Here is a 13379-nt window from a genome sequence, read left to right on the forward strand (position 1 = left end):
TGTGTGTGTGTGTGTGTGTGTGTGTGTGTGTGTGTGTGTGTGTGTGTGTCACAGGTGTCTTACCACAGTTTCTTCTCGAGAAAGTTCCAGCCATGATGGGCTGTGAAGCGGGGGGTCTGTCCCCCACTGATGGACTAGTGGAGCTGGACCTAAACTCTGGGATGAAGAAGAGACACAGACGCAGCTTCGGAGGTGAGACCGTAATCAAAAGTGCAGTATGAAAAGATTTAATTCAAATGTCAGATTGGCCAGATAGATTCCAGTTGCACTGGTACGACCAGCCTGCAAATATCCAGAGACATTAAACAGACATGTTTAAGCATTTGAAGCAGGTTTAGTCAGTAAATACTGTTTATACGCTTGGATTTGTCTCACATTTCAGATATGGTCAATGGTGCCCTGAATAAGATAAAAACTAATAGAACGCCCACAAAACCCACCCAGTCAGACATTCTTGGTAGGTACTGAGGTCAGACAAATGATTGTTGCCTGTCATGTAGCATGATGATACCGGAGAGATCCATCTTCTATGCACATAAAAACAATAAGCTTTCTGCAAACTGATTCAAATTTGCCTTGACGATAAACAATAAGTCATGTGAATAATTGTTAATCGTGCTTTGCTTCAGATGGCTTGTGTTTTCTCTGCCTGTCATTTGCACGGATCATCTTCCACAAATTTCAGTCAAGACCTGCTGATTCTTTCAAGTGCCAAAATCAAATATGTCAAACTAATGCAATGCATTTGAAGATTTGAATTCTCCTGTGATTTTTGCCAGTCTTTTCCTCTGCAACTCCTGTGATTGCAACACCGACCTCGAAACGAAAACTTCCCTTGGAATCCGGCCACTCTTTTGGATTCTCAAACAAGAAACGTAGATCTGTCAAAAAGACCCTTGGGATAGAATTACTTCCCAACACTTTGTTCAGCGGGGCCTCCACTCCTGGATCAGGTATTGATCGATGATCGATGATCGTTTGATCACATGGGACATTAATTATTCTGCTCCAGCTTGTGGTTAAGCGTACATCTTCTTTCCCCTCCCTTTGTCTATCTAGCTTACAGTGCTTCTGGGGTCTTGGACTCTTCCCAAACTACCGTGTCGTCAGCGGGGAAGTCTAGAAGGCAGTCGGCTGTTTCTGTGAAGAGGAAGAGCCGACGACTCAGCAGCAGACACGCTGTCAACAGGTACGCTCCAGTTCTCCTTCTCAACACACACGTCATTTTATTTGTCTCTTAGGGATGATGCAAGTTGTTGCCACATAGAAATTACACTTATGTGTACTGAATAAAAAGGAGACAACATGATGCTTTAAAATGCGTTGTGCCACACAGCCATTTGTTTCCCAGTCTCCTCGCATTTGTCTTGAAACGATGAATGAGAGATACGAGTTAGTAAAGCGTTAACCTCAGGGCTACATGGCGTCTCTTAGGTTATACTGATGGTTGTTTGAATGTTCATCTCTTTCAGGGTGGAGTCTGGAAGAGCCGGATGCTTTTCTCCTAAAGTCGACAAGAAAGAAGCACCGCGCAAATCCCTGCGCTCCAGATTCAGCCTGGGGAAGAGCAGCAAGGAGGCTGTAAGTGTGGTTGCTCGACAGACTTCACATTCCACGTATCCGCTTCACAGATAGACTGTGTGTGGGGGGGGAGACACTAAATCAGTGCCATTCAGGCGTATACTGCAATTAACTATTAAAATCAAGTAACATTTGCACATGGGCTTTTTTCTTTTAATGGGGTAAATTGTTGCACATTAAGCACTTTTGTTATCGTGTAACGTTCTAAGTTTACTTTCATCAGCTAACTCATTTAATCTGGTAATGCATGGTTTTAAAAACAATGTGGAATGTTTTGTAACATTGCTTAATAAATAGTTTTCCTACTTGTGTGGTACAAAGCTATAGCTTACGTCCTGTGATTTACTATGTCAGGCACTCGGATGAAAGAATATTTATATACTAGAAGAGTATATATATCTATTAAATGTTTTTGAGTGAACTGGTAAAGGTTTACGGTGCATAGCTTTCTAATGTTCTATAGTTACATGTTGTATTCGTGACGTAATAAAAAGTTGATGACCAACAAATTCAATATCTGGTTTCTTCTGAGTGACTTCTGAAGAACTAACCACAACAATCATTCAATTAATAAACTAATGGTACATTTTGGGTGACACCTGTGGGATTTTTAACCAAATAATCCACTAAAGCCTCCTCCTCTTCTTTCTTCTTTCATCTTTCATTTCATGCTGGTGATTAAAGGGATCTGGGTCCATTGGCTGGCGACTTGCCACTCAGGAGAGCACCACCAGTTTTCCTTTCACCAGCAAGACGGAGTTCAGTCCGTCCGATGTGCTTAGAAGAGCACCACCAAAGAGTGAGTACCGAATGGAAATCAAATCTAATGTTCTAGTGTAATGTTACCCCCCCTCACTAATATCCCATGTTTTACAGGCGTCAAGTACATCAGCAAGTCTGAGGACAATTTGCTGACCCCCCAATGTGGCTCAGGTGCCCACCGGCCCTCGTGGAGCGGGGAGACCCCCGTAGGAGCCCAGGTTTTCAGCGGAAGATCTTTCGCGGACACCCCCATGAACATGTGCTTAAAGAGCAACTGCATGTCTGAGCCGACCGTTGTCATGCCGAAGCCCCCGGCGGTGGCCGGCTTTCCCAAGAAGCTGTGTTGTGCTTCCAGTGCCGAGAGCCTGGAGAGCGAGAGCTCCGTCGCTGAGGCCCGGAGCCGAACCGGTCCCACCCTTGTGAAGATAAAGAAGGCCTTCACAGAGTCGGGCAGCGACCTCCGGACCGTCGTACAAGATCCCTTCCGCTCCATGGAGACGAACACGGCAAAACCACCAGACTGCATCCTACTTCCTCCACCAGGGACTCCCCCAGTCAGAGTTCTGTCTGTGGACACAGAGGCCTCCAGCTTCTCACCTCAGCAGAGCCTCCTGGCTAACGAACAGAACGTTACCTTTGGCCAGATTGAAATTGCCACTTTATCGCCTTTGCATATTGACAGTGTACTCTTTGAGCCCGGTGCGTACTGTACCGATAAGCGTTCTCTCTATGCTGCTGCCGTCAGTAGCCACAACGGCTCCGTGGTGGCGGCCTGTGAAACAGAGGTGGAGCAGGTGAACTGCAGCAGGTTGATTGACGCTCTGGACATCCAGAGTCCTGCTCACTTCAAACTGGGTGTCTCCTGCGGGCTGCAGTCCACGCCATACAAGCTGGGCCTGGACCTCAGAGATGAGTTTGGTACACCTCCAAAGTTTGTCACTGTCGTCCGTGCGGTACACGGAGAAAATGAATCTTCCCCGGAGAGTGGCACCAAAGTCCAAAACCAGCAGCCCCTCTCGCCGCGCAGCCTGGAGAGCGAGAAGTGCCGGGTGGCAGACCACATTCATCACTTCAACAAGCTCACCCTCCATTCTCCCAGAGGCCCCGCGGCCAAACACTTCAGATCGCCGCTCAAGTTCCAGCGCACCCCAGTGCGCCAGACTATCCACAGGATGAACTCCCTCCTGGGAGAGAGCAGGAGACCCTCGAGAAACGCGGAGCTCGCCGTCAGCCAGAGCGGTGCGGTGGTGAAGGCGGTGAGCCTGGAGAGTGGCCTCTCCCCTCACCCACAGCTTCGGCCTTACCAGGGAGAGGCGCAGCCGGGACCGTCCCACAGATGTTGTCCCATAAAGAAACCCCCTCCAGTCCCACCCAAGAAGCCAAGCACCTTGGCCCGTAAACCACGGGTCACCCCTCTGGCCGACACGACCAACAGGGTCCAGCAAAAGACCAAAGTGGACGGTTCTGTCGCTGATCCCTCAGGAGCTCAGAAGCCCCTCTTGCAGCAGGTAGTAGAGAAGGACATGAGCCATTACAGAGGTTCACCTCGAAACCCCCTCAACCAGGTACAGCTGATGTCTGCCACCAAGCCTGTAGATTTATAGTTTCAAATCTTTTTCTTTTCGTTTCCTCCTCACTATGCAGGTGTCTGTCTGGTAGGACCGCTTGACATTAAACATTCCCTCCTATATATTATCCATTTTTTCAGGGCTTTTAATTTATTTTTTTTATCTACGGTAGGTGCTGTTTGTGTTGCGTTAGGGCCTTAATGGGAGATTTTCATATGCCGTGAGTTTTGTTTTACTCTAGTAAAACAAGTATGGGAGTTAAATATCGACAGGATTATGTTGTCTGGTGTTTAGACTGTAGCGTGCCAGATTATGTGAAATGTGATGGATGGAATGACTGGAAATGTTCGGATTAAGTCTTTTGCTTTTTATTTATGCATTTTATATCTAATCCTTAGTTAGATGTCCTTGAAAAAAACTGTTTACTGAAAAGTTGAAGCCGTTTCTTAATTACATAATATTTTCTTACCGGATGTCGTCATGAACAGAGAGAAGAAAAAAATGCACCTTTTTGTTGTTGATCTTTATTCGAGAGAAAAAAAGCCGAGCAGTATTGATTACATTGTCTGTCCATCGCAGACCATGCATTTCAACACCAGCCACCAGTAACATGCTTTGCTATGTGAACTGCTTCAGACAATAAACTCAAACGGCATAATGTACGATACGTTCTCTGTTCAGTGGAATTCTTCTTGCATAAGTAGTACTTGTTGGAGCCACAAGGGGGAGCAGTACAACCACTGACGTGTTCATATTGTAACCAACAGACTGATCCGTTGCAACCATGACCTGACATAACATGTATTTGAACACATTTGCTTCTGGTTTATTTGAAAAGATATCATGTGCCTTGTTCTGGAGAATCCATAAAATAAATGTTATCAGTGTAAAATCGGGTACCGTTTCTTTCTCCTGTAAAGACTCTGAAGAGTAGAAGATGAAGGGGTGAAGGTCAGAATTCCTTAACATTTATTCTCACAGCCCATTGGGAGGCTCTCATATTGAGCACGTGTAGGAGGATGGATGGGACTCTGATAAATGTCAGCTTTAAAAGCGTCACCGGAGCAGCTTATTATTCATATCTCGGGCGGTAACACGTCGTCTGTCGTGACTCTCCACCGTTACTTACGCAGACTCTGCGTTTGGGCCGCGACCACGTGTTCAGCAGATGACTATTTCACCTTTTATAAAACATCAAATGTATCAGAAACGTATACAGAAAATCCAGTAACAGACAAGTCGCCAATTATGTTTAAAGATGCGGGCACTTTGAATGTTAGTCCTATAATATTCTAATTATAATTGAACAGTGTGGGTGCTGGAGTTTATTTTCCAGACTACCATTAAGGCTAAAAATGTGACTTTGTATAGTTGACTCATTTTTTTTCTGTTTTAAGCAGCAGTTCTAAGCATTAAGTCATTACTTTTGAGTAGCCAGGGTGGAAAAAGTCCTTTATGCTGGTGATCGTCCTACCTCAGCAGGACACCTGATTATCTTTTAGATATATTTAGTTCAAAGGGACTAATGGATCACTAATGTTTTGCAAATACCTACAATGCCCCAAAATAAATGAATCGACCACTTTTTAACATTTGTGACTCTAACATGTGGCGTATTAGAGCCAGCATTAACTAAGGGGTCACCTATAGCGGCATTGTACTAAACATAAAGGATATAACATCAGCCAGAGGTATATTTCACAACCTGGCAACCCAGCAGCTGCTCTTGATAATTACTTCAATTGCTTTATAAAGCATTAGTTAATTATTCAATAACCAACAAAAAATTATATTCGTCTTCTTTAATCATCTTTCACCACCACAGGGCTAATACAAAGCATGCACTTCGATGATTACTGCAAACTCGTTTGCATTGTATTCATTTTAATTTGGGCATGCGTAAATACATTGTGGAAACCTACATTAAGTAACTGAAATGCTATGGCTTTCTAATGGAGTGCCATATGCTGCTGTATTCCCAATCTTCTGTTTCCAAGCACGTTTCATTTATCGAGCAAATAAAGCCGATCTTTTTTTTTTTGGGGGGGGGGGGGCTCAACTCTGGTATTCAGCAATGAGTTCACGACGACATCACAATGCTCTCTATGTTGAGGATTCACAGGTATGTTGAAATGTGATAGTCAACCTTTCTAATTGATTTAATCTTTAGATTGCATGCATGTTCATAATTTACGACAAGGACCGTAAACTCCTCCTTTCAGTTTTAAAATTGTGGTATATTGCTTAATACCACCAAGTTCCTTTTGATAAAAAGACATCACCAGTCTTACTTTTTCCATGTGCGCATAAACTTTAGGCCTGTCAGTTCTCCGCTCGTCTCGCCCCTCCTCCTCCCCCTCCTCCTCCTCCTCCCTCCTCGCTTCCCTGCCCTTGCTGTTCCTCGGTTGTCTGTTTTCTTGAAGTGGGTTCAGGGATGTGTTGAGGGGGCGGATAGTTTTGATTTTCTCTACATCGCGCTTAGCCAATAATGTTGAGGGAACTGTTGTGCACATCTCAGCTGGCAGACATTTAAAAGGGAGACAGTCCGGCGCTGGAGCAATTTCTATTACCCCCCCCTCCTCCCAGCCCCTGTCTATGTCTATGGAGCGGTTAGTCTCCCACCCATCCACAGCCCCACCAGTGTACAATCGACAGCAGTAGGTGCCTATCACGTCGGAAGGTGCCGCAGAGGACTGACGGGATCAGATCAACGCACGTACAGCAGTGGGGGCTCAAACAGGTGAGTGAATTTGGACTGTTAGTGACCGTAACATCCTCACACATCGTCTTCCACCACTTACATTTGATCTTTATTTGGTCTATGGCTTATACAACTTACCAAACTGCACGCTTGTTGTCCACTGGTGTGGACGTATTAATACGTGAATGCTTTATTAACTAATCCCGTTTGTGTGCTTTTGCTTTGGCTAAATCTGGTGTTCCTTTGCACAACAGATCCCTTATAATGTTTAGGAACAGAAGATCTATTGTATTTCTCACTCTGTTTAGACTGAAGTAATTCAAATATACAGCTACTTCAGTGTCGCCTTGCATGCGTTTAAAAAAACAAAACCGAAAAAAAGCAAGTTGTATCGGTGCGTTTTTACGCAGCGTAAAAAGCTTTGACAGCTGTGCGTAACGCGCCCCGAGGTGAAACGGTATTGATGATGAATTATTTTCTTCCTCTCCCCAAGGATGGCTGTCTCAACGCGTATATTCTGCAGTATGGTTTTCATCATGGGGTTGCTCTCCTCTCCCGTGGATTCCAAAAGAAACCGAGGTTCACAAGGCGCCATTCCTCATCCTGACAAAAACAACCCAAACGAATCAGAGCAGCAACCGCAGACTCCGCAGGCGGGCTCCGGGTCCCGGCAGAGACAGGGCTCGTCCTCACCGGCCGATGAGGTGCTGGAGTCCAGCCAGGAAGCTTTACATGTGACGGAGCGCCAGTATTTGAAACGGGACTGGTGCAAGACGCAGCCCCTCAAGCAGACCATCCACGAGGAGGGCTGCGTCAGCCGCACCATCATCAACCGCTTTTGTTACGGACAGTGCAACTCCTTCTACATCCCCAGGCACATCCGCAGGGAGGAGGGTGCCTTCCAGTCCTGTTCGTTTTGCAAGCCGAAGCGTTTTACCACCATGACTTTTACTTTGAACTGCCCGGACCAGCAGCCACCCACCAAGAAGAAACGCATCCAGCGCGTCAAACAGTGCCGCTGCATATCCATAGACCTGGACTAAAGAAATGTGTTGTGTGTGTGTGTTTTTTCTTATTCATCGCGGACAGAATTGTCACACAGCCAAGGACACGTGCCTGTCTCCATCTAGAAGGAATCGTCCACGAAGGTTTCTCACATGTAGGCTGCAATGACTCTCTTCTTGCACAACGTGTGAACAAATATGGACCGGCAATTTATAAACATCACGATGAACTGCAACGAACATTTTACTCCTCACCAGTTAGCCAAGTTTGAAAACAAGCATCACTGCACGGGAACGCTGACTTGGAATGGGCACGTTTTTACGCACGGCTTCCGTACCCCGAGGGGACTGCTTAAACAAGTTTATTTAATAAATCAAGACGCTTATTGTCACAGGAAAACATTCCTGTCACACTTTTGTATTTTTGTGTGCATATATGATTGTTTAACTGGATGCTTCCACTGTGTGGACTGTGATGGATAAGTGGCGATATTTGTAAGTGGAAAATGTGATTTTTATTTAGATGTTTCAAGAATCTTTCATGGTTAATTGATTTCTGTGAATTTCGATTTTTTTGTAAGTTGGTACACAGTTGTGGAGACACTAGTTTTTTGTTGGTTAAAACGGACAATGTACAGCGATTCAACAGTTGTAAAATGTACAGCCATCTCTGATGTAACTGGTTTGTTTATCCCTTAGATTAAATTATCCCTGAAAACATCAAATAAACGGATGTAGAAATATTGTGCGTATCATCTGTGACTGTACACCTGATGAAAAATAGGAAGGTGTGTTTAAACAAAATGTTTAATTATGTCCTCATCTGCTGCTCCCCTCCCTCATGGAGCCAGCTTCTTGAGGAGACGTTCGCACTCAGATCTTGGAATAAATGTCATCGTAAAAGTAATCAGTTTTATGAGAAAAGATGCGGTTACCTGCTCCAATTATCCCTTGAAATTATCTCAATAAACTTCACGATATTTTGTTACATGGCCTGCAAATCTAACGGAGGACTGAGAATGGGGCACGTGGTGGTCTAATGCAAATGATTAGGGATTGTCTGCCTAAATTCCACCAAGCCAATGTTCGATTCATTGTTTTTTAAAATTTGAATACGCTTTGTTCTTCAGCCATCCATATTAAAGATCACCCTGATAATATATATTCTAAAACAATGAGCAGGGTTATCTTGGTGTTTGAATACAAGTTGGAATGAGCTGGAAGGGCCACAGATGTGAATCTGGTCACAGCTGAGAACAGTGACCATTTTTCATCAGGAGGATTTGGTGACTTATTGATCATATCACCATGCAATGCATTTAAAAAAGTTTTTTAAATGACTGCAAAAGTGTAAAACCAGATCCTACATTTTCAGTGACAGGCACCGAATGACTGTTTGTATATTAGAGCTACAACAAACAGGCTAAAACACTGAAATGTCCATCTCATTCTTCTAACAAAATTCTTTAAGTTAACACGACTAATCACAATATTTTACACGTTTTCCAGGACCAAGAGGCTTGATTGGATGACTTAATTCTGACCCAGTTAGGCTGATTTATGAGTATTCAAATCCTCTTTGGTGACTCAGGTTTCTTACATAAATATAACATTTACTTGGTGCACTGCCAGGCTTCTGAAAGCCGGCCTGATGGAAGTGTTGACAGAAGAAAATTCAGAGATATTGGTTCTATTTGTTCGGCATTCAGCAGTTTATTCTTGAAATTTAAAACAATTCCATAAAATTACAGAGCACCTATATGAGAGCTACTGAAGTTTCCATGAACCAACATACATACATACAGTAGACGCTACAGCAGTTCCTTGGTCAGTATCAGCTCTTTTTTTTTGCTTTTCAAACCCTCTGAAGTAAAACAGTTGATGAAATCTACAAAATAAATGGCACATGTGAAAAGACTTGGAAGGGTTAAAAGTAATTCAAGGTGCGGTTTTATGTATACTCTGATAATGGAAGTCTATCTGAGGTATAACAACTCTGGCTTCAGGAGATATGCTTAAATGTTCTTAAAATCCGAAAATACAAACCTCATCTCTCCAAAACATAAAAGTATAGGCAGCCTTCATTCCAAGCAAATTACTCAAATTCCACATATCACAGCCTACACTGTAAACCAACGGACACAACATACACCTAATATCCATGTGAAAATATATCTTTTATCTGACCGACCTATCGGGTAGCTTCTCAGTCAGTTACAACTCATACAAATAGACCCTCAAAGGGACCAAAGCTGATGCTTTTTGGCAGAAAATAAATCATTCTTTACATAAATAGACTTTTCTTGATTGATACAGGAGCGTGGTTACATCTTACATTTGCAAAAATAAAACGTACGCTTTAATAGACTTTCTTAGAAAAAAAAAAAAAAAGATCTAATAGGATTTCATCATGAAGCATTACAATATATATATCTTCTAAGGACCATACTCTTGCATAGGAAAAGAGGTGCAAAAAGGTGCAAGACATCTGAAAAGAATGCACGCAGTTAGCATAACAGGGGAGTGTGGCTTGTAGCGGCAACGACATATACAGCTACTGCAAGCAGTAAAGTGCTTAAAGGAGTGCTGGACACAATGTGATGACGGATTAACAATTTTGCACGACACATAGTGTGGTTAGTATTTTAAGTGGGAGTGGGTGCACGGCCAAAACTTGTGTTCTTCTGATGATTTTAAGGTGTGTGTGTGTGTGTGTGTGTGTGAGAGGGGTCCGAGACTTGCTGCCAAGTTCTGCTCTTCTCTGGCTGTCACCCAGGAGAGGTCAGTCTGGTGCAGTGCTACACAATACAGTGAAACCTCCACACGCACACGCATTTCATGTCTCAATCCGCACGTCAAGCCCGGCGCAGATCGTTCATCATACTTCTCAACGCCGCTCGGTCCCTGCCGATTCTACAGCATGACATATTTACAAGACTTTTAATGAGCCGTGGCAAATGAAAAGCTATTCGCTACAGCAAAGAACACTGGCAACTGCTTTTTTTTTTTTTTTTTAATGCATTTCTTTTACTGCTTCCAGAGAGAGATTTGTTTTGTGAAAAGGGATTTTCCAAGTCAGGCAGCCGTATCCGTTCACATAACAGCAACAAATTCTTAACACTTTGAATATGTCGGAGCATTATCACTCTGCTGTCTGACATCTACCGTTCTGAGAGAAATGGATTCCAAGTTCTTGTAGATCTAGAAGGAGCCTCTTGGATGTGTCAGCTGTTGTGAATCCCACTGACCCCTTGAGACCTTTCACAAGCTGGGGCACTCAGAGGTCGCGCCCTGCCGGATGAACGAGATCGACCTTTGGCCTTTAACACTCCCATCACTTTGAGTGTGTCAGCCATGCATCCTCGCCGCAGGCCCAGCTTCTATCTGGATGGGAGGGTGTTAGTAGGGCAGAGATACGGCAGTGGGAGTAGTCAGAGTCCGGCGAGGTTTTATTGCGAGTCCTGTTGTTGAGGCAGGTGGTAAACGCAGGAGAGATGAGGCCTGCACACCTTCTGATCTGCGATGCTCCGACACTTGTCATTTCACTCAGCAGGAAGACACGCTGGCTTCCTTCTGCCGCAGCCTCTCTTTCTGTTGGCAAGAACCGCAAAAAAAAGAAAAAGAAGACGTGGTGCATCTATTTCAGTGCGGACACAAGAAAGAGCAGCTTCTCTCTCTCTGCTGTATGTAGATCAGTTCTTACCAGACTGTTGGCATTGATCTTCTTGGTTTCGACTCGCTTCTCCGCTGTGATCTTCTGGATGTTTTCTTGAGCTTCCTTCAACCTTTGGGGGAAAAAAACACAAGGACTTTGATATGTGCAGAGCCTTTAAAACCAGAAGCACACACTGAAAGAGTTGGAACTAAATCATGAAACTTGTGTAACTTGCGAAAACAATAAAAAGTCAGACGCCTTTCATCACGGTGTCCTTGTGAAGTTGTCTGTAAGAGCAAGACACATTAGTATCTCACTGGGGCACCGTGTGTCATGGTGCCATGTACACACACACACACACACTCTCAGGAGTTTGCGGTCAGTGAAAGCCCTCTAAGTGAGAAGCAGCAGAGAATGACAGTGGGCTGATGAGATAATGAGGCAGCCATTAAAAGAAACACTTGGCTTTTACGACTGTACAAACAGTTAATTGTACATAAGCACAATCAGCTGTGAGTACTGTGAGACACAATTACCAGGTAGAAAATTAAGAGAGAGCCCATGGATCCACGGCAGGGCTGAGAAATCTCTTCTGACTCACAGGAGAGAGTTCAGACAGCAGTAGCTGGAGGACACTAAATGTCACGATATGACAACCTCCAAGTATGAGCAGCCTTGAAGCCACCGCATGATGCTTGAAATGACCATGCAGTAACGAGCAGCTTCACTCCTGCGCAGTCCCGTTGTCGCCCTTTGGGCTGCATGTCCAGCATCATTACAGTGTCTATCAGTTCTCCCAAACGCTTGCTCGTAAAGCCAGGCGGCCGCCAGGAGGGTCTGGTGTCTCCCCCCCCCACCCAACCCAACGTGACGCCTCAGGTCAGAGGAAACATCATAAATTCAGGCCCCAGTCCTTCAGACAGAAGGCCGAGGCCTCAGCTATGCCTGTTTGCCTCCTCTTTGATAGCCTCCGTCTCTCTGCTATAATTAAGCATCTGCACATCACCCTTGTACAATTAGTGCCAATTTGACATTATGTCTAGAGGTCGTTAAGCACACATCAGAAGGTGGCGGAGACAAGAAGTCTGACCCCAGGATGAAATGGTTCAGGCTTAGTTTAGAGGCCAAAGTTGTGTTCTCCAGACTGAGGAACAAGATATACAGTATACACCAGGCTTTACAGAGGATATCAGTCACTTGTTTTATGACCATCACTAAGGGGCACTCCAGCAATTTAGCATTGTACTTCATTAAATTGGAGGACCATAGGCAGATTAAAAAAGGTTAGACAAAATTTCCACAGAGGAGGCAGAGATATTTAAATTAATTAATTAACTAATTATTGTAAATGCCCATGTCTTGCAAACTCCATATCTCAAAGTAGTAACACTTACTGTTCAAAAAGTTTCAAAGAATCTGAGATAACCATAGAGATTCTTTTTTTCCCAGACTGTACAAAGCTCCCAGGAAACTGTTTTCACAGGTTGATAGTACTTCTCCTGATTAGTATACTAAACTTCATGTGTGTTTGACAGAGACAGAGCTGCACCACCAGAATCCAACCCACCTCTCCTTGGAGATGTTCTTGTTTTGTCGTATCCAGGTGTTCTTGAAGTCATTGCAAAACTCGTACCAAAGCATAAAAACGAGACCCGGGGACACTTCTTTCTCCCCGGACTTTGGCTTGACCCCAAAGTAGCTCGCCATGTCCTGGAAACTGTATTGGGAAAACAGAACACAGGCAAAAATAGTGTTGTTTTATCACACGTAAACACTTGCATAGTTCCAGTGAGGTCAAAAAGCACAAGGAAGCTAAGGTGTATGTATGCACAAGAAACGGACACAAAAAAAAAAAAAAAAAAGAGTCCAATACAGACACAGCACACAGAGAAAATGATGTAGAGTGAGACAGAGAGGCGAGAAACAGAGCTGGAAGGAGAGTGTGTCCACCCTGCTGGACAAAGGGGGAGCGCCAGTAGCGGCGGCTCCATCATCACATTGACCTCCACAGCCTGCAGGGGAAGACTGCCAGAGGAGACGGAGACAGCCAAGAACGGGAAAACACACACACACACACACACACACACACACACACACACACACACACA

At 44.3% G+C, this 13379-nt stretch overlaps 3 protein-coding genes across 4 annotated transcripts in view; 2 read left to right on the forward strand and 1 right to left on the reverse strand.

Moving 5' to 3' along the window:
* Positions 1-4788, forward strand: part of arhgap11a (Rho GTPase activating protein 11A) — a 7074-nt gene extending 2286 nt beyond the window's left edge. The window contains exons 6-12 of one of the 2 annotated variants that reach the window (XM_031847697.1): positions 55-192; positions 383-457; positions 780-953; positions 1060-1189; positions 1473-1581; positions 2266-2380; positions 2458-4788. In XM_031847697.1, coding sequence (XP_031703557.1) covers positions 55-192; positions 383-457; positions 780-953; positions 1060-1189; positions 1473-1581; positions 2266-2380; positions 2458-3947 — 2231 coding nt within the window. In that variant the 3' untranslated portion in view covers positions 3948-4788. The remainder of the gene's footprint in view (positions 1-54; positions 193-382; positions 458-779; positions 954-1059; positions 1190-1472; positions 1582-2265; positions 2381-2457) is intronic. The other variant, XM_031847698.1, reaches the window with a different exon arrangement.
* A 1647-nt stretch (positions 4789-6435) lies between these two features.
* Positions 6436-8304, forward strand: grem1b (gremlin 1b). The gene is made up of 2 exons (XM_031847888.1): positions 6436-6651; positions 7106-8304. Exon 2 carries the CDS (start codon positions 7107-7109, stop codon positions 7653-7655), a length of 549 nt encoding a protein of 182 aa, XP_031703748.1. The 5' UTR covers positions 6436-6651; position 7106; the 3' UTR covers positions 7656-8304.
* Positions 8305-9304: 1000 nt separating this feature from the next.
* Positions 9305-13379, reverse strand: part of LOC116383363 (formin-like) — a 39057-nt gene continuing 34982 nt past the window's right edge. Inside the window, exons 15-17 of the mRNA XM_031847137.1 lie at positions 12839-12988; positions 11320-11401; positions 9305-11207 (exon numbers count right to left, since the gene is read on the reverse strand). Of these exons, the coding sequence (XP_031702997.1) occupies positions 11163-11207; positions 11320-11401; positions 12839-12988 (277 nt within the window). The 3' untranslated portion in view covers positions 9305-11162. The remainder of the gene's footprint in view (positions 11208-11319; positions 11402-12838; positions 12989-13379) is intronic.

Source organism: Anarrhichthys ocellatus, unplaced genomic scaffold, assembly GCF_004355925.1.
Source record: "Anarrhichthys ocellatus isolate YVR2014 unplaced genomic scaffold, GSC_Weel_1.0 scaffold7, whole genome shotgun sequence".
In the NCBI taxonomy this organism is placed as follows: Eukaryota; Metazoa; Chordata; class Actinopteri; order Perciformes; family Anarhichadidae; genus Anarrhichthys; species Anarrhichthys ocellatus.